This window comes from Corticium candelabrum, chromosome 22, assembly GCF_963422355.1.
Source record: "Corticium candelabrum chromosome 22, ooCorCand1.1, whole genome shotgun sequence".
In the NCBI taxonomy this organism is placed as follows: Eukaryota; Metazoa; Porifera; class Homoscleromorpha; order Homosclerophorida; family Plakinidae; genus Corticium; species Corticium candelabrum.
The window spans coordinates 128,719-149,315 of record NC_085106.1 but is presented as its reverse complement, the minus strand read 5'-3'; the positions used below and the strand labels follow the sequence as shown (position 1 = coordinate 149,315).

Here is a 20,597-nt window from a genome sequence, read left to right as displayed (position 1 = left end):
GACGTTGCAAGATGGGGACTCCCCGAAATATAGAAACCTCGACATGCGTGTTTCACGTGCAGACCCTACACTATGTGGCACAAACAAAAAATATTGACTACAGTTTTACTCGTATAATTGTTATAATATAGCCTCTAGCACACCCTTTGCGTTTTAATTTCCGCAAATGTTGGAAGCTTCTAGAAACCGTGACGTAATTATTTGTATTTCCGTAATTATTTGTATTTCCAAGTCCCTAACTAATTGAGATATTAGCATAATGTTTACATTAGCAATTTGGCAACACTCACCAGTTTCAGATTGATGATTTTGTACTATTATAACCAGACTTCTAATTTATCTCAAAATTTGTAATTAATAAAATTATTTATTAAATGTTTTCTTGTGTTTAGTTAACTTAAACATGATTTCCGTTTAAACTAATTAATTAATTAACTTCTAGTTATCCAAAACTAACTTTTAATAAAATTAGTTAATACATTCAAATATTCAAGTAACGAGCTATTTAATAATACACGCAATAAAATAGAGTTGATCATGAGCAGCTCTGCTCCATGGAGTTAGCCTTGCACTCAAGCCCGCTGGGCGCGGCAGTTTCACATTTTATACTTTCCCGGATAACTTCATATCTTTTAGAACAATGGCTGTTAGGCAACTACGTGCAGCTTTTGCATATTTCAGTCCGATCAAGGAAAGATCGGGTTTGTCATTTATTCGATCAAGGTTTTCTAGCTTGAGCGAGGCGAGTCGAGAAGTTCGCGTTGATTATCTGGATGGAGATAGAGAAGGTCAGATCTAGAGGATGCAGAGGTGTGTGTGTGTGTGTGTGTGTGTGTGTGTGTGTGTGTGTGTGTGTGTGTGTGTGTGTGTGTGTGTGTGTGTGTGTGTTAAGTGAGTGTGAGTGTGTGTGTGTGTGTGTGAGTGCGTGAGTGTGAGTGTGTGTGTGTGTGTGTGAGAGAGAGAGTGTGTGTGAGTGTGTGCATGTATGTGTGAAAACTACATTCACACACTTGCGTTAGTGCAACGCATTCTAGCCATACCTTTGATTTGACAGGCATTGCTGTCGTGGCTATGAACAGACCTTCGAGGAAGAATGCACTGGGACGAGTGTTTGTATCCCAGGTTAGCAATTAAGCCTGTTGTTCCAAATATCTTTATAGTTGTGCATGCATGCAAGTGTGTGTGTGTGTGTGTGTGTGTGTGTGTGTGTGTGTGTGTGTGTGTGTGTGTGTGTGTGTGTGTGTGTCCAGTTGAGTAGTACCTTCGCATGGTTGGGGCGGGCATTGTTTATCATTGGACAGCTAAAGCCACTCAGCACTGCTATGCATATTAGGTATCATGTGGTGTATCTAAATACTAATAGCAGAAAACGTGTCTCGGAGGTTGCAACCTGTAGCATAGGACTCAAAGATTGGTAAGAATAAATGTAATTGAACACAAGAGACACAACAAAAAAAAACATGTATCCGTTAGCCGGCTATCCAAATGACTGAGCTGCCCCGCCTATGAAACCCCGGATGCCACATCATCTCCCTCCTTTCTACGCAAAACACACAAAATTTACAGCACTATGATTATATCAGTTCTATAGCCTCTCTACTCTGTCCATTCTTCATATCTTGTAGGTGGTATCGCCTTTGTAGTACACTGACTCCTTCTTGGCTGCTCTACTTCTGTGGCAACTTCAGGCACACTCAACTCGTCTTCAGTACCATCGTCTAAGGACTCAGGCTCTGTGTGACTGCTACATTGATCCTCTCGTTTGTTGTCTCTATTGCTACCTGCGACGTCTCTAGGCTCTAGATCCGGTTCATCTTGTACTAGCTGCTGGGTTGGTAGTTGATTTGACCGTGGGTGCGGTCTCAAGTGATCCACGTGAACCTTTTGTCTTACTCCCGTGTCTGTATACTGTACTATATAATACCTCTCCCCCAAAACTTGTACTACTCTGGCGTTTCTCCACTTTGGCATCTTTGCGTGACGTACCAACACCATATCATATGGTCTAATTGCAGTTCTCTCACTCGCTGTTTGGTCGTGACCTCTCTTTTGTTTTTGCTTGAGCCTTTTTCACTGTTTCCTTCAAAGTCTTGGTCAACACTGAGGACTTTTGTGGCGGCTTTAGTAAATCCAGTTGACTTCGCAGATCCCTATTCATCAGGAGCCTTGCTGGAGAAACATTTGTAGTGCTATGGCTGGTATTTCTGTAGACTGACAAAAAATCTGTCACTACCTCTTCCAAACTTGCCTTTCCGCTCTCCATGCCTTTCTTGATTGCCCCTTTCAACGTTTTAACAAAACGTTTCGCTTGCCCGTTGCATTGGGGATGGTAGGGAGGTACTAAGGTATGATGAATACCTTGTTTCTTACAGAAAGTTCTGAATTCTGACGACACAAATTGGGGCCTATTATCTGACACGATTTGCTTTGGAATACCAAACCTTGCGAAGATGCGATGAAGTTGAGTAATGGTTTGGCTCGCTGAAGTCGCTTCCTCAGGTAGCTGTATTACCTCAGGCCATTTTGAGAACACATCAACCACAACAAACTACAATTGTTTGCAAAATGGTCCGGCAAAATCAATGTGAATTCTTGCCTAAGGGCACTCAGGAAACTCCCATGGATGTAAGGGTACTTCTGGTGGTCTATCAGCATGCACAGCACAATTTTCACAATTTTGGGCCATACTCTCTATATCTCTGTTGATACCTGGCCACCGTATGAACCTCCGTGCAAGTTTCTTCATCTTCTCCATACCAAGGTGTGCTTTGTGCAATTCTGATAGTAACTGCTCCCTTATTGCTTTTGGAACCACTATTCTAGGCTCTTCTGCATGTTTTAGTATGCATCTGTCACACACTGACAACTGATGCTGGCATGCAACAAAATCCAAAAGAGCTTTGGTCTTAACTGTTGAAGGCTAGCCGTCATTGATGAATTTCATAACTTGTTGAAGAGTACCGATCCTGCTGTGTATATCTTTGTAGTTGATCAAAAAGAATTGGTCCATCTTTGATGAATTGAGATTTCATTGCGGCTATATAACTTTCTGACTGATCTTCGTGTTCATTTGTCTGTTCAAAATCCTTGTCATGTCCAACTGGGAGACAGGATAGACAGTCTGCATTCCCATGTTCAACTGATCGCCGGTATTGAATTTTATAGTCATACTGTGATAACTGGAGTGCCCAGTGAGCAAGGCGCCCACTTGTTCGGGTAGGAGTTGTCAGTTTGGTAGGATCAAAAACTGTCAGTCATGGTCGATGGTCAGTTCTGAGAACAAACTTTCTACCCAGGAGGAAATGTCGAAATTTTCTAGTCCCAAATATTATGAATAACGCCTCCAATTCTATCTGAGAATTATTTCGTTTAGCTTTTGTCAAAGACTTTGACGTGCACACCACTGAATGCTCTTTCCCTTGTGTCACTTGGAACAAACATACTCCTAAGTCTTTTTCGCTTGCGTCACAGGCTAGTCCCACGGGAAGAGACATATCATATTTTGCCAGTATTGGTAGAGATGTTAACTCTTGTTTCACCCTTTGAAAAGCACTTTCTTGCGTTGATGACCAGTTCCATTTTGTATCTTTCTTCAGCAGTTGATTTAGAGGTAGAGTATGGCTAGACATATGTGGAAAGAATTTTCCAAAATAAATAACCATGCCTAAGAATGATCGTAACTCTGACTGGTCTTTAGGTGCTTTCATCAATTGTATTGCCTTAACTATTTCATTTGATACTCTGATTCCTGAGCTGTCAATTATATGTCCCAAATATTGCACAGATGGTTGACAGAACGAGCATTTGTCTCTTCTAATACGGAAACCATGTTGCTGTAACTTTTGAAATACTTGGGACAAATTCTGCATGTGTTCTTGTTCATCTTTTCCTGAGACAAGAATATCATCCATATAGATGCAAATTCCTCTCACGCCTTCCAAGACTTTGACTATTGTTTTCTGGAAAATGGCAGGCGCTGAACTGATTCCAAGCGGTAATTGTCTATATTTGAACAGTCCTTTGTGCGTGTTAAATCACCAGCCACTTTTGACTTTCCTCGTCCAGCTGTAAGTGGTTGTAAGCATCCTTCAGATCAATCTTGGAGAACATTTTACCCCCAGCTAGGGAACTAAACATCTCTGTTGGTATAGGGATTGGTTATTGATCAACTACCATAATCCGATTGAGGGGTTTAAAATCACCGCATATCCTGATATCACCGTTTGGTTTAACAATGTTCACTGTTGGAAAATCACATAGAGCGATGTTAACTGGTTCTAATACACCGTTTTTCACATTCCTTTCCAATTCCTTCTCAATCTGTGCCCGAAGATGCATAGGAGGTTGCCGGAATGGAAAAACCTTCAAATCCGCCTCTGGTTGCACAGAGATGCCCACAATCTCACTGCAGCAATCCAGTTCATTTGTAAATAATTCTGAGAACTGCTGTAGTAGTTTCTCCACTGGTGCTGCAATCTCACTTGATTCTATCAACATTACACCACCATGGTTTCCCATAGCTTTAAGATAGTCTATGCACACTGTCGCCATCCCAACCTTTTTCACCCAATCCATTTCCAGCAGGTTTGAGCCTTTTCCTTGTCTCACGTAGAATGGAATAGGTGCAAGGTTGTTGCAAAATCTAACCTGACCTGTCATCATGCCCTTAAATCTCATGATTCGATCTGAAGCATTTCGTAGCTGCTCCCTCTCCTTACTCAACTTGGGCTGTCCCAATTTATTCCATGCTATCTCATCCATCAAGGAAACGTCTGCTCCTGTATCAACTCTAAAAGTTAAGAAACAGTCATTCACTCGTACCTTCACCTCAAGTTTCCTTAATGTATCACGAACAGTTTCTGCACAGTAAACATTCTTTGTGACAGAGTCAATGCAATAACTTGATTCTTTATCCTTCTGAGACGAGCTTCCTTCTAAATCTACCTTCAGGGAGTTTCGAGCTTGTTGTACCTTCTTTGTTCTCTGAATTACATCTCCTGGTTTAGCAACTTTGCCACGCCTAAATCCCAATGATTTTTCTTGGTTCTTTGCTGTCTTCTTCGTACATTCCCATTGGTAGTGTTCTTCTTCTCTGCATTGAAAACAGACTAACCATCGTCCGGCCTGGTGATGTTTATTGTAAAGTTTGCCTCCTTTCACATATTTTCTTTCTTGTAGATGACAAACTTTCCCTTGCGATTCTGTCGTTGCCTCACGTGTTGCCATAACACTATCTCTTGCTCCTTCCAATGTCTTAGCTAGGAGAATCACTTTATCCAATGGTTGCGTCAGTAAGTCTTCTTTCTCATACATCTTTTGTAGAATAGAGTCATCTTTAAGCCCTGCCACAAAAAGGTCTCTTAATCTGTCTTCGTATTCTCCTGCCTTGAATGAACAGTTCATTGCGATTCGTTTCAATCCTTTGGCGTACTCCTGTACAGCCTCTTCTTCCCATTGAATTCGCCGATGTAATTTCACTCGTTCTACAATTGCATTGCACTTACGCTGGAAGAACATCTGAGTCTTCTCAATAAATTGTTCGACGTTGAAGTCTGATTTCCCTTGGCAGTACTGCGTTCTCCAGACGCATACGTATACCTTCATCTAGACATTTCAGAAATAAACTTCTGTGAGTGTCTTCCGTGATATCGTAATCTGTAACAGCTAAGTCCAGGTAGAACTTGAACGAATTGGTATTCCAACTCTTGAAATGCCGACACGAATCCTGACTCGTGTCTTCCTTGAACGTACCAATTGACCTGGCAAGTCTTTCAAAATCCTTGAATCCAAGAACCGGTTTTGAAGCCATCTGTTTGCAGCGCCAATTGTAGCATAGAACTCAAAGATTGGTAAGAATAAACTATTAAATGTAATTGAACACAAGAGACACAACAAAGAGAATATGTATCCGTTAGCCGGCTATCCAAATGACTGAGCTGCCCCGCCTATGAAACCCCGGATGCCACAATTGCCACCCAAAGCTCAGGTTTTACCGAGGCCTCTGCAATCATGATGTTTTAGCAAACTGTGGGCAGCTCCAAGGTCCACAGGTCAAGATCGAAGGTGTGTGTGTGTGTGTGTGTGTGTGTGTGTGTGTGTGTGTGTGTGTGTGTGTGTGTGTGTGTGCATGCTCATTTGCATGTGTGATGAGTGGTTGTAGCAGCTCCAGTTGTTAGTGCAAGTAGGGCTACCACTAAGATATGCATACCCAAGCACAATATCCGTAAACACTTTGGTCACAGTAAACGGCGATGCTGTACATGTACAGCAACTAGGATTCCGGTCAGTACACCACAACTGTTGTTGATCGAATGTCTATTTTTGTGCTTGTCAAAGCCAAACCTAGAAGAGAGTTACATAAATGTCCTGCACACCATTCAGTACACTTACATTAGTCAATTCATTGTACATGCTTATGCCCTGTCTTTGTCTCTTGATCTCGTGTGTAGATGTGTACACCAACTATTACACTACAACTAGAATGAAAGGCATTCAAATGCATTTTATTCATGCTTAATATTTATTACGTTTACTAAGGTGTTCGCAGAGTTTGAACTTGACTTTAGTGTCTACAAAGTTACAGCATGCCACATGTGCTAATGTCCTAACTTGGTGTAGTTGATGACAAAAAATGTTGGGTTTAAGTGTGTACTGTACACATGGTCTGGAGCAATAGCTCAGGAAGGGAAAGCTGTGGCAAGATGCGTGTCATATTGGATTTTGAGTAAAGTGTATATGTAATTATATGTATTGTATTGTATTGTACTATTGGTGTGTCAAACGATGTGTATGTATAATTGTATACATTTGAGTCACACACACACACACACACACACACACACACACACACACACACACACACACACACACACACACACACACACAAACACACACACACACACACACACACACACACACAAACACACACACACACACACACACACACACACACACACACACAAACACACACACACACACACACACACACACACACACACACACACACACACACTTCACTTCACTTCACGCTGCGTTCATTCCAATGAGAAACGATGCAGGCCAAGGTCACCATAGGCTATATCGGAGGAGTGGATGTTCTCTGACAGCAGAAACGCTCGTGGTTGTGGAGGCCTTGTTGGCGGAATGTTTGGTGACAGTAATGACATTGACTAGTCAGGGACTGACCATGTTTCTGTCTCTGGTGGTTTACAAGGCCGGCATGATTTACAGCAGTAAAACCACAACCATCAGAGCTGCAGTGTAAAGCAAACTCTGATGTCATTTGCCTTGCTTCGTGATGACGTTTCTGCTTATCCTTGCGGTATTTCTCTTGTTCTTCCTTCTTGAACTTTACTTTCTGTGTGGCAGCTCAGATCTGATTCCTCCACTCATTCTATCTTCTGCTAGTATCCTCCAAACCCCATCAAGATTGCAATTCCTCAAATCCCTCAGTACTAAACCGTCCCATCTCATTCTCTGGCCTCCGACTGAACGTCTACCTTGGGGTGATGCACACACCAAAAGCTTCCTTGGTAGACGACACTCATCCATGCGCAAGATGTGACCCAATAACCGAAGACGTCTCTGTGTCAGCATGGTGGAGATTCTTTGCGGGTGGGCTATCTTTCTGATGGAGGTGTCTCTCTTCCCGTCCCATAGGGACACTCCAAGGATGGAGCGGAGGCTTCTCATCACAAAACTCTGCAAGCGGTGTATCTGTGGCTCCAGAAGCACTGCTGTTTCCAAATCATACAAGAGGGTGGAAAGAACTACAGAGACAAAGATGTTCAGCTTGGTACTAGACTTGATCTTCCTCTGGTGCCAAAGGATGCGGTTAAGTGACCCATATGACTGAGATGTCTTGGTTATCCGTGTTGATATCTCAACATCCAAGGTGCAATTATTAGAAAGATAACTTCCAAGGTACTGAAAGGATGGTACCACCTCAATGGGATCACAATCAGGATGCAAAGAAATGGGAGATGGAGAATGGGCATCGGCTCCTGGTAGGACAGCTAGAAGCTTGGTCTTCTTGTAATTGATGGTAAGCCCCATGTGATGGCAAGACGAATGCAGAGATTTCAGCAAGGAGGATAGACTTTCATAAGAATCAGATATCAATGCCATATCATCAGCATATTCAAGGTCTGACACTGACACCTCTGATGTAAGCTTCTTCTTGTTTCCTACCAGGTCAGCATCCAGAGATATGACAAGCACACACCTACATCTGGTTGGTGATCAGTAATGACAAGTCGAATCACAGAGTCAAAGTAGAGGTTGAATAAGGTTGGAGCAAGTACACAACCGTGTTTGACACCACTAGATACAGAGAAATGATCTGAGATTTTACCATAGGTTCTTACAGTGGCAGAAGTGTTACTGTGCAATGCTTCAATGATTTTGAGCAACTTAGATGGCAAGTGGTAACAATACTGAAGAACAGACCAGAGAGCTGCTCTATTGATTGAATGGTAGGCCTTACAGAGGTCTAAACACACACACACACACACACACACACACACACACACACACACACACACACACACACACACACACACACACACACACACACACACACACACACACATCTTTATTGAATATGTCTGTGTTACTGTTCTTGTGTGCTCTGGATTTCTGCATTGCATCAGTGTTTGTCGGTTTCTATGTGCCCCTCATGTAGACATCACTGTGGGTGTAAGAGTTTGGAATTGTTACTGTACCACTTTTGGACTCACCATCTTGTGTGTGTTCCATTTGAGGCGGATAGAACTAACTCAACTGGTTGCGGTGGTATGGCAACGGTTTGCATATTAGACCAATTACAATGTGGGAACGGTTTCCATGTCGTCACAACCAGTTCCATCCGCTTTGAATTAAATCATTAGAAATGCATACAAGACGGTGAGTCTGGAAGTGGCAGACGATAACAATTCCGGACATCTGAACGAAGATGAGTAGACGATTAGAATGTCATTGACCTATAGGGGACGTAAATAGATTTGTGGCACTGCAAGCCACTCAGTGCTCCACAAAGAATGTCGGTTTGTTATCAGTTGTATCATCAATTTGTACCACAACTTAACAGTTTGGGTACAATCGAACATACACAGCATGACAAATGATATCCGAAACAGTAGCGACAGTTACAGTTGGATAAGAATCATGAAGAGACTGAGTTTGCTTGCGTTTCATTGTTTCTCAGAATTGTATATCTGATTAATGGTGATGACTTCACATTCAGTGCTATCTACATGACTGTTAAGGTGTTGCATTTCTAGACTCTTGTTACACAACACACAAGATTGTGAGACATAAGTCCGATATCTGGCCGGCATCATAATTTTCTCGGAATCTTTATTAATAACAAGGGTATAGGGATCACAAATGGAACTCTCACTCACTTTGCAGTTCTTACAATACAATTGTTTACGAGTGCGTCTGTATGTTAGTTCTTGCTCAAGAACAGTTACACGTATATGCGACGATACGTGTCTCTACAATATGACTGAAGTTAGCCACTTGAGTGTATTGCAAGCATTAAACGAACACAGTGGGTGTCGGTTATGGAACAAGCCGCATCCTTTATTGTTCCTTGTGTGTGCAATATGATCGTGAAGTGGCCAGCAGTAACTCACTTGAGTTATTGCAAGCATTAGATGAGCTACATCCTTTATTGTCTATGACAGCCTCCGTACTTTCATTCGTATATCTCAGTAAGCATATTGACTCTGATTTATAACATAATTTATCCATTTCTGTTTACATTTCTACCACGACCAAATGATATTCCATACATTAAGATTACTTGCCTAGTAGAAGAGCATAAGACTGTAAATGTCATTGAGACACAATACGTGCAAGCTGGTTTGTTACAAAACTATGAGACACAATAAGCTGCTAATTGAATTCAACTTTGGAATACAGACATGCAGAATCGAAGAGCCGACTCAGTGCTAGAAAAATGTTTTTGTCAAAATAGCAACTTTCATGGTCTTGGTGTAGACTGTTAAGCTTCGTTTGCACGCACGCACGCACACACACACACACACACACACACACACACACACACACACACACACACACACACACACACACACAACCGCACTGTGCCTTTTCCTTCTCCTACACTGTGACGAACGATCGTAACAAGAGTAAACAGATACTAATGCAATTGGCATGAATCGAGAGCATTTTGTTGTATATATTTACCCGTAATAGTCATAACTTGCAATGTAAACTGAAATTGAACACGACATCAAAGTGTCGTAATATTGTGCAAATTGCAAGAGCTTTTGTTCCTCCAGTTTGTTGTTTTGAGTGTCGATAACCGCCAGACATTCAATGCGATATGATTATAGATAGAAACTGTTGGCTCAGAGGGAGACAATGATTAGTGGTGGGGTCGCACAGCTTCCAGGAATTTTGTTGTAGACGTTTAGACCACACTTTCTATTACGTTTGTGTTGTCTGTTTAAGCACCTCAGACATCATCAGTTATTGATGATGTAACATGTGAGGTCATGCACATCATGCTGTTGTGGTCTCCAAGTACAACCGATTGTATTCTGATAGTGTTATTAAGTGTATCACTCTGATACCATCTTTAGATATACTGACAATTAAATATTGTCTGGCAGTGTTTATGCTGTCAATCTTTATCCCTAATGAAGCAGGACCTGATGATCTCTGCTTACAATATGATGAGAATGGAGGTTTGCATTTGTGTTTCAGGGTTCACATTTGATATTATGGTACTGCCATTTGCCAACGTGGAAATTGGTCAACAAAAACATTTGTAGTGTTGGCACTTTGTTAGATCGAGTGGCTGAATTGTTAGTGGCAGGCTTTGAATGATTGTAGTTTAGGTATGTTCGCAATCATCGTTTTGTGTGTTTACGTGTATGTAGGTAAGTTTTAGTCGTCTTTCTAATGAGTGATGTTTAGGAGTCCTTAATTAATTAAGTAATTAAGGGCTTGGTGGTTTGCTGTTTAGTTGAGGATTTACCACAAAGTGTGTTGAATATACTAACAACAGTGGCATTACAAATGACTTTAGATGATACACACACTCACACATGCACACACACACATGCACACACACACTTGCACACACACACTTGCACACACACACACACACACGCATATGCACATGTATGCACACACACACATGCACACACACACACCTAAAAATAAAATCCTAAATGTCAGGAGCTGCCTCTCAGAGGTCACGCCCCCAGCTGTTAAGCTGGGCCCTGTGCGCTACTCAGAGAACTCTGGGCCTGCGCTAGCAAACTCCTGGAGCCGGGCCAGGCACTTGCAGGAGCACCGACTTGTGAAGCCAACTGTGGTGTGAGCACCCGAAGTCTCACCAGGACCCAGTGGCCGATGTCACGTCACAACCGATGGCTGCTTAGGACCCCAGTCAATGACCAGGTACTCATTTATACTCCTGAGTCGAGAGAAGCAAATGTGTGTTAGTTTCTTGCTTAAGGAAATTATGCCATAGCTCGCCATCACTGTGACTTGAACTTGCGACCCTTCAAGGTCCCAGATGTAAACTCTCCATAAGATGACTCTCTAACCAACTGAGCTATCGCACCACACACACACACACACACACACACACACACACACACACACACACACACACACACACACACACACACACACACACACACACACACACACACACACACACACACACACACACACACTACATATACATGTATACAGTGTTCATTGTGTGTTACAGCTTGAGGAAGCTGCTGATGCAATTCGATTTGATAATCGTATTCGTGTTGCTGTGCTCAGAAGTGAAGTAGAGGGAGTGTTTTGTGCGGGAGCCGACTTGAAAGAGAGAGCTGAAATGAGTCAGACTGATGTCCAACGTTTTGTTTCTGCTGCTCGAGCTTTTACTGCACGAATATCAAACCTTCCACAGCCATTGATAGCTGCACTGGATGGTGCTGCTCTTGGTGGAGGCTTGGAGTTTGCGTTGTGCTGTGACATTCGAGTTGCGGCAACAACAGCACGACTGGGACTGGTGGAGACTAAACTGGCAATCATACCAGGAGCAGGTGAGTACAGTCTGTGCATCAGGTAGTCACAAGTCACAGTACCGAGTGTGTGTGTGTGTGTGTGTGTGTGTGTGTGTGTGTGTGTGTGTGTGTGTGTGTGTGTGTGTGTGTGTGTGTGTGTAGTCTGCTCCTTAGCTAATTAGAGTTTAGTCACACACACACACACACACACACACACACACACACACACACACACACACACACACACACACGGACACACACACACACGGACACACACACACACACACACACACGGACACACACACACACACACGGACACACACACACACACACACACACACACACACACACACGGACACACACACACACACACACACACACACACACACACACACACGGACACACACACACACACACACACACCCACGCACGCACCCACGCACGCACGCACATTCATGCAGCTGAACAATGGACTTAACAGTATGCATACAATCAATCACCACAGGGTGCTGATCTATTAAACATGATGGTCAGCTGTCAACACATTACATGTACTGCATGAAGCTTCACTATTATCCATCTATTTATGCAGACATCATACACTAGAGATTGTAAGTAACCCACACTCAACTGTATGAAGAGTAACAACTTGGCAACAAGATCTACCAAACACGTTGACCAACTTGATAGTTTGTGTACCATTAAGTCAACATTACTTGACCACAAACTGTGTACATCTTTGGTAACCTTTTACTAACTGTTTATGTACATTTCTTTAATGTTTGTTTAGGTAATAGAGGACGTTACTAAAATAGCTATTTTGGGTTGAAGCAATTAGCTAATGATTATAGACACAGGGAAACACAGGGACACAAAACAGGAGACCAACGGGAGGGGGAAGGTTTTGGTATTTGTGCCCATGGGAAAATGTCCTGTGGTGTGGGTGAGGCACACACACCACACACACATGCACGCTGACACACACACTGACATACACAAACACACACACACACACACACACACACACACACACACATTGACACACACACACACACACACACACACACACACACACACACACACACACACACACACACACACACACACACACACACCACACTAATGCAGGGAGGAGAACACTGTTATTTATTGATTATTTATTTATTTATTTATTTATGTATTTATATTTATTTATGTGTACAACACACACAGGACAGGATGCGGGCATACTACTCTTGGTTCAGTTTGCAGTGCATGTTCTTTGTTGTTCATTAATTGACAATAATTTTAGATCTTTGTAGCTGCAACAAGGTAGATCGATGCTTTGCTACATAGTCAGTTGATAGGTCTTGTGTATTACCCAGTAAATTAATTTTTTACTTTGGAACTTACTTGCCATAATGCATTGTTAACAGACAGAGAGACAGAGAGACAGACAGACAGACAGACAGACAGACAGACAGACAGACAGACAGACAGACAGGCAGGCAGGCAGACAGACAAAGTAATAGTACTGTACTACTTTACGTGTGGCTATGGTCATGCTTGACACTGAAGTAATGTAACAAATTGGACCATCACCTGTAGGTGGAACTCAACGCCTTCCTCGCCTCATTGGCATATCAAAAGCCAAAGAACTGATTTTCACAGGCCGCATACTCAATGGCATCGAAGCAAACAATGTGGGCTTAGTCAACCAAGTTGTCGAACAGAATCAATCAGGAAATGCAGCATACGAAGAAGCAATCAAACTAGCCGAAGAAATCCTCCCTCAGGTAGGTATGATACAAAGTTCCATGGTATTTATACTATTGTGCTATACCCAATAGGGACCCATTGCTCTCCGAATGGCTAAACTGGCAATCAACCAGGGCATGCAGGTTAGACAGTCTGGCGATAAAACCAGGAAACCCTCAATATTGCATGCATTGTAGGTGGACTTGACCAGTGGATTACAGTTTGAGGAAGGATGCTACTCTCAAGTGAATCAACACATCAATATGTTTACCATAAGTTCATATTGTTCTGCTCTTATTTAATTATAGATTATCCCAACCACAGACAGGCTGGAAGGTCTAGCAGCATTTAGAGAAAAGAGGAAACCGATTTACAGAGGGGAATAACTCGGTATAGAATACGAACAACTTTCCTCTCCATACAACCAATCCATGTCTTTATGTATGATCAACATGTAAGTACTCTAGCCAACTGGATGGCTAGGTTGATATCATTAACTAATTAACGTCATGTCGTCAGCTCTTCTGAATCAATCTTGTTACTCGTTTCATTCATTTTACATTCATATCCTTCCAGCCACTCACACACCTGCTTGAACTTGAACGACGGAAGTCGAATGGCGACATTGAAGTTTTTTCGCTCACCCTCGATGTTGACATATCGATTTCCAGAGAAAACACCGATCACCCTCCGTTCATTCGTCCTGGTGGTAGGATTCCAGATGAATGTGTATACACCGGCACCCGAGCTGCCCGGCATCGCATCACATGTGAAGTACAACAACTCGGTATTGTATCTGGTGATGCTGCACGATCTGTAGCACAATGAGTTGCCCGGCTTATCATCCGGATATGCAGAGAAATAGATGTGGGGGAGATTGGTGGTCCCAGATAAGTGAGCCAGTCCGATAGGAATAGGATCACGACGTAATCTCGTCGCGAGAGCCAGAACTGCGTAGTCATACTGCGGTCCGATATTCCGGTACTCGTGCAGGCGCCATCCGAATGGCAAGAACGTGCGCTCCACCTTCACCCACCGGAATGTACCTTTCGGACGGAGAAATCCGACGTACAAGTTTCTGTGCCCAGGCAGATAGTGTGAGCCGTTGTGGATACAATGAGCTGCAGTGAGGACATACTTGGGTGCGACCAAAGTGCCTGTACAGCCGGTCGACACCTTAACAACTGACGAAAATGGGTAGTCTTTCGCCTGGCGCTTGGCGCTGATACAAGTGCGATCATCGGGCAAGAATATCCTGCGCCTGAAGCGGCGTTTCTTCTCGCTTCTTGTCGCCTTTGCTTGAGACATCCGGATCACTTCCGTGGAGAATAATTGCGTGCGTTTGCGGCCCGACGTCCATGCTTTCTGCCACGACAAAGCTATAGACTTTGCAGCGCATCCCCTCGTTCTGTTGTAATCAGCAGGTGTGAACCATCTCTCATGCGCTAGTACTTTACTGACTCTCAACTCGAACGACTCGTCGTCTAGCGAGCAATCGGAGTAGACAGCCGATGCAACGGGGAGAAGAGAGAGAAACGCGAGAAGGAGGCAGAAAGCTGGTGATGACGCCATCAATGCTTACAGCTTGTCTTGCTTGTCTACCCGCACAGAGTGATGCCCTAAATGCGAATGACAGCTATTTTCTTTGCGAGTCAATGTCACTTGCCCTGAGGGCATTACTATTGGTTAATTGCCCTTGTACTCGACACCTATAAGCATATTTATCTTCCACACACTCATCACCGCATAACATCAGACCTCCTTTCTGCGTACGCTCGTCGTCTGGCAAGCACAAATTGCCGTCGCTAGCGCATAAAACGGTCGCATTCCTCGCGTGGTGAAGGAGAAATTGCGACTAATGGATCAAAGTGCTTTACTGGGTGTGGGCGGGGCGGATGATATTAGCACGTGTGAGACCTGCCGCCTCAATTAGGAGGCTGTAAGTGCCGGGAAGGAATGTGAGATGCGAGAATGCGACCAGTTTTGTGTGTCAATTGCCTCGATAGAGATTATCAAAAGTGGAACGACCACACCTGCACCCCTAGGTGTTCAACATGATAATCAAGTTTGAATAATTTACTCACTTCAGGTAATTGGTTCTCGCTCTCTCCATACGTTTGGTTTCTCGCACGACCTTAGTGGTTGTTACAGAGTGTAAGACTGGGGTTGTAGGTATGTGGTGAGTCTTGACGCCATGTGTTCTATACATAGACAGTAAGTGGCACCATCTGGGTACAATCAACAATGTAGCACATGTCATTAAGGGGTACTGAGCCAATCAAGCAGCTGACTTGTTTTAGTAGAGTATTTTATTATTTTATTTGATAAAACGGTGGCGCCAGATGCCACTGTAAGCAGGTGTCAATTGGATGAATTAGCAGGCATAAAATAATAGAATTAATTAATATTAATATGTTCAATTTATTCTTACGTTGAACACTTAGTAACCCAAACTGCCATCTGTGTGCATGTGTCTCTAGCTCTGCAGGTTTCATTACTTAGAACTTTTTTGCTCTATCAGAGCAGATGAGAGCAGATGGCATTTCCATTTGAATGAAAGATTTAGTATTGTCAAGGAAAATGGTAAACAAACAGAAAGTAAAGTCAACTAGAGTGATAGAAGAAATCGCTACACACACACACGCACGCAAGCACACACACACGCACGCACGCACACACACACACACGCATGTACACACACACACACACACACACACACACACACACGCATGTACACACACACACACACACACACACACACACACACACACACACACACACATCAACACAAAAATTTATTAAGTTAATTAATAAATTTGTTTTTCACAACTCCAGAGTTCTGGCACAAAGTCAAGTTTGCTAGATCTACCGAGATAGAGAACGAGTAATTCATTATTTACATTTTCTAACAGCAAGGATTACAAGTTTCCATCACGTTGTTTCTAATTGTTAGCAACCTGCCTGTTTATGGCTGCAACTTCTCAATTGATTGTCAGACTAACTAATGTCATGCATGTTTGTCAATTCAACTGCACTACACAACAGCATTGTACCTTCATTGTGCAATAGAGATGCACATAACTTGCGCGTTGGGGTATGAAACAGTCTGTGAGTAGATGGCCACTAAATATTTCAAAGTCGTGAGATTGAAATTCCACTCAATTTCATGACGTCACTTTGGCATTAGAATCAAATAGTTTGAATACTTAAAGTGATTGAGAGAAGTGTATGTTACATTGTATATACATATATACATATATGATGGCATGTCCACTGATAACAGTGATGACTCTCTTTAGTGTCCTCTGTGTCTCTGGTGGGATTTAACACCTGCTTTTGAACGGCATTCCTTTCCACAAGATTGACAAACAAATGACTTGTTGGTAGGAACAATTTGTTCTTTCCGTTTCTGACGTTGAGCTTGAAGATGTCTAATACGATTTTCTTCAAACTGTTGGAGTGATGAATGGCAGAGAGATCTCCAGTTTGTTCTATCACTGGATAGTTTCTCAAAATGCAGGAAGTCAATCCCACAAGATTTCATATTAGCCTTGATAGAATCTTTATAACGTAATTTAGGACCACCTTCATGACAATATATACATATATACATATATACATATATACATACACACATACATACCGTTTTGTTTCCCTGAATTGGATTATTGATCCCATAAATCAGCCATCAATAATGCCCTTTGACATCCACATTTTAGGTACTTAATTAGACTGATTGCTCTGCTTATAATGTATACAATCGGATTACATGCTCACATTTATATTGATATGCATGACAACATGTTGGAATAGAAACCATTCAGTGTGCATGCACTCACTATATGCACAGACTCCCATCTTTGTGTTTCACCTCCTTCCTTCATCCTTTTACTGTTATTACAGACACCACAGCTTGTCATTGCCATCGTGGTCATGCACATCTTGTCTGAGTCTTTTTTTGAAAGGCGGGACTTTGTGTATGCAAACTGGAGTCTTACCTATTAATTAACATGCGCGTGCGTGTGTGTTTGTGTGTGTGTGTGTGTGTGTGTGTGTTTGTGTGTGTGTGTGTTTGTGTGTGATGACACCTAGCCTCGTACCCAGGCCCTCTTTCGCGCCCGGAGAAGAGCCTGGTCGCGCAAGAGGGCCTGGGTACGAGGCTAGATGACACCTAGCCTCGAACTTCCAGACCAGAAAGCGCGCGAATTCTATAGTCTGGACTAGCCTCGCAAGCCAGGCTCTTCCGCGCAGTCGCTGAGCTAACCGCACGTGAATCACACGAGGAGGAGGAGCTTTTACCGGAATTGCTCCAGCGCGAGAAGAGCCTCGTCGCTTTCGAGAACGTCATAGTGACGTGAGACCCCCGATCCAGTTTCATAGCTTGATAAAGCTAATCCTATTAGGTAAGCACGTAGGTATGAAAGTTGAGAACACGCGACATCGCTTCACGCACTTGCTTGTTTTGCGCGAAGTACGTAGTTGACATCATCGTTCGCTTCTAGTTCGCATGTAGACAGCTCAGCCATGTAATATTCTGCATTGTCACGACTCCTTTTCAGCATTCAGTTTCGCCAACAGCAGACCGCCGAATCTAGATCTGCAGCGCGGTAGTTTGAGAAATGAACTCATTGTACGCGGTTAGTGTATATATGTAGCAGTCAGAAACCGTGCATTGAAACAAGTCGTACGTAGTATAGTACACGTGCAACTACGAGTCAACTCTACACTTCCTGAACATGGTAGGTCCACTGCACTGCTGTTTTCCCATGCCTAGATGTTTCCAGTTCACCGTGAGGAGAGTCAATATCGTACAAAAGTGCTGCTTGCTGAGTGGAAAGTACCGTCACATAGACTGCGTTAGCAATACACGCCAATCTGATCATGACGTGGAGAGGTCAACAAGCTCTAGGCCACTGTTTTCATGAACCGTTGAGTGAAACTGGGCCGGCAGTTCTCACACCATTTCCCCCACAGACTATAGATGTCAGAGTAGACGCGCAGGAGTGGTGAATAGTTCTACGTCTGTTTCAATTCGCGCAAACCTGCAGATGAGTTCAGTAGAACGAAACGTTGCTGGAGAGTGTAGGTTCAGCGGACCAGTCCCATGTAGGCCATTCCTACGCTCATTATTCACCAGCACTTCGTCCATCAACGGCTTCACTGGATTTCGTGTTCACGCGCTCTCCGCGGAGGGCTACCTCTCTGCTTCATGTATCAACGCAATTACATAAACGAGCTCTTTAGGAAATCGAATTAGCTTTATCAAGCTATGAAACTGGATCGGGGGTCCCACGTCACTATAACGTTCTCGAAAGCGACCAGGCTCTTCTCGCGCTGGAGCAATTTCGGTAAAAGCTCCTCCTCCTCGTGTGATTCACGTGCGGTTAGCTCAGCGACTGCGCGGAAGAGCCTGGCTTGCGAGGCTAAGTCTGGACCAAGTCAATACTGAATGACTTCGGAAGTATTTATCAAAAGCGATGCTAAATGGTAGTCGAACAGCGTAAGATCGCTTTACCTAGATCAACATATCATTTGTAAATGCCATGAGATCTCACGAACAAAAAAAGTAGAGACGTCTGCCGTGTTCGCGGCGATATTTTGGTGGACCCTAGAACGACGACTCTTTGATTCTTCGGCAGACCGCTAGCTAGTCTAACCGCTCGACTGACGAGACTACCGCTCGACCAGTTGTCAAAGGTGATGGTCTAGCGACGCTGCTGTGCATGGGTGCTTTCACACTGGCCCTAGGTTAACCTAGGTTAAGCTAGCTAAGTAAACACCACCATAAGGAACATGTAATTACTGGGTAATTGACCTAGGTCAGCAATGAGCAGCGTTCACACAGCACAGAAATGACCCACTAACCAATCTAGATACTAGTTATGTATATCTTGTCATTGTTGTCCCGTCAATGTGTGGAAGGTTTGGAGAGTTTCGTCCTCTCACTAGAGACATGATCTTTACAAGCAACATCTGGTTGTACATTCTGCACAGCAACACTAGGAGAGTAATAAAAAGGACCTCTCGTTGCCGACGCGCTATTCTTTGCCTTCTCCTTTTCTACTGAAGACGCGCCCGTGTAGCTTTGAAGCGTTTGTAGCACATTCTAAAAAGCGCGCCATTCTTTGCTATGCCTAGAAGGCGGAGCGACAGAGTTGTAGGCGGAGCGACCGAGATCTAACCTAGCTTGCAAGTGGGTTAGCGCTAACCTAGGTTAGCCAAGCTATTACCTAATGTAAGTCCAATCAGTTAAAAGGCGTCTGGAACTAAATCAATTAGAGTTAACCTAGGTTAGAATCGTCGTGTGAAAGCACCCCATGTCTTCTTACCGCAGGCTTGAAAATATCGAAGAACTGAAGCTGAAACTAAAAGTAAGATGTGTGCGTGCACCAGAGTCTTCATCACGACTCTGGCGTGGACTTAGCCGCCCGCGAGGATTTCACACGCGCGCAATAGCAGACTTTCCAAAACCAGTCGGAAATGTAGCGAATACATCTTGTCCATTCAGAAGGTACTCCACCGTTGTTCGCTGTTCAGGATGCAGTGACGCAATTCCCAGTGTAGCAGACGCCAGTACGTTACCGGGAACGCGTTTTTAGACATGTGTATGACGCGTGCTTGCACTTAGGCGCCACAAGGATTTCACACGCTCATAATCAGTGCTAGTGCACTTAGCACAACCAATTATTGCTAAGCCAATCAGAATTTACAACCGAGATTTGGGTTGTAGGAGCTGATTGGCTTAAGGCCTGTCCACACTGGCAACTGGATCGCGATCCGATCGCGATCCAACCGCAACGCTGTCCACACTTGCAACTC

The 20,597-nt window shown here is 43.4% G+C and overlaps 3 protein-coding genes across 3 annotated transcripts; 2 read left to right on the top strand and 1 right to left on the bottom strand.

Annotated features, from left to right (window-relative positions):
• Positions 1-618: 618 nt before the first annotated feature.
• Positions 619-6,768, top strand: LOC134197045 (uncharacterized). Its single transcript, XM_062666286.1, has 3 exons — positions 619-788; positions 1,055-1,122; positions 6,619-6,768. The coding sequence occupies exons 1-3, from the start codon at positions 641-643 to the stop codon at positions 6,739-6,741; spliced, it is 339 nt and encodes a 112-aa protein (XP_062522270.1). The 5' UTR covers positions 619-640; the 3' UTR covers positions 6,742-6,768.
• Positions 6,769-8,352: 1,584 nt separating this feature from the next.
• LOC134197044 (methylglutaconyl-CoA hydratase, mitochondrial-like) lies at positions 8,353-14,226 on the top strand. The gene is made up of 6 exons (XM_062666285.1): positions 8,353-8,474; positions 11,756-12,080; positions 13,629-13,816; positions 13,871-13,921; positions 13,976-14,023; positions 14,087-14,226. The coding sequence occupies exons 1-6, from the start codon at positions 8,472-8,474 to the stop codon at positions 14,162-14,164; spliced, it is 693 nt and encodes a 230-aa protein (XP_062522269.1). The 5' UTR covers positions 8,353-8,471; the 3' UTR covers positions 14,165-14,226.
• Positions 14,041-18,132, bottom strand: LOC134197043 (serine protease 23-like). The gene is made up of 4 exons (XM_062666284.1): positions 17,950-18,132; positions 17,422-17,866; positions 16,832-17,363; positions 14,041-15,979 (listed from the first exon to the last, which is right to left on the bottom strand). Exon 4 carries the CDS (start codon positions 15,348-15,350, stop codon positions 14,286-14,288), a length of 1,065 nt encoding a protein of 354 aa, XP_062522268.1. The 5' UTR covers positions 15,351-15,979; positions 16,832-17,363; positions 17,422-17,866; positions 17,950-18,132; the 3' UTR covers positions 14,041-14,285.
• Between the last annotated feature and the right edge of the window lie 2,465 nt (positions 18,133-20,597).

Excerpts from the sequence above, each read along its gene's own strand:
- LOC134197044 (XM_062666285.1), top strand. Across the intron at positions 13,817-13,870 it reads CCGAAGAAATCCTCCCTCAG|GGACCCATTGCTCTCCGAAT; the intron begins GTAGGTATGATA and ends TATACCCAATAG. Across the intron at positions 14,024-14,086 it reads AGGAAGGATGCTACTCTCAA|ATTATCCCAACCACAGACAG; the intron begins GTGAATCAACAC and ends ATTTAATTATAG.
- LOC134197043 (XM_062666284.1), bottom strand. The coding sequence starts at position 15,350 with ATGGCGTCATCACCAGCTTTCTGCCTCCTTCTCGCGTTTCTCTCTCTT.
- LOC134197045 (XM_062666286.1), top strand. The coding sequence starts at position 641 with ATGGCTGTTAGGCAACTACGTGCAGCTTTTGCATATTTCAGTCCGATC. Across the intron at positions 789-1,054 it reads TCTGGATGGAGATAGAGAAG|GCATTGCTGTCGTGGCTATG; the intron begins GTCAGATCTAGA and ends TTGATTTGACAG. Across the intron at positions 1,123-6,618 it reads GACGAGTGTTTGTATCCCAG|TTGATGACAAAAAATGTTGG; the intron begins GTTAGCAATTAA and ends AACTTGGTGTAG.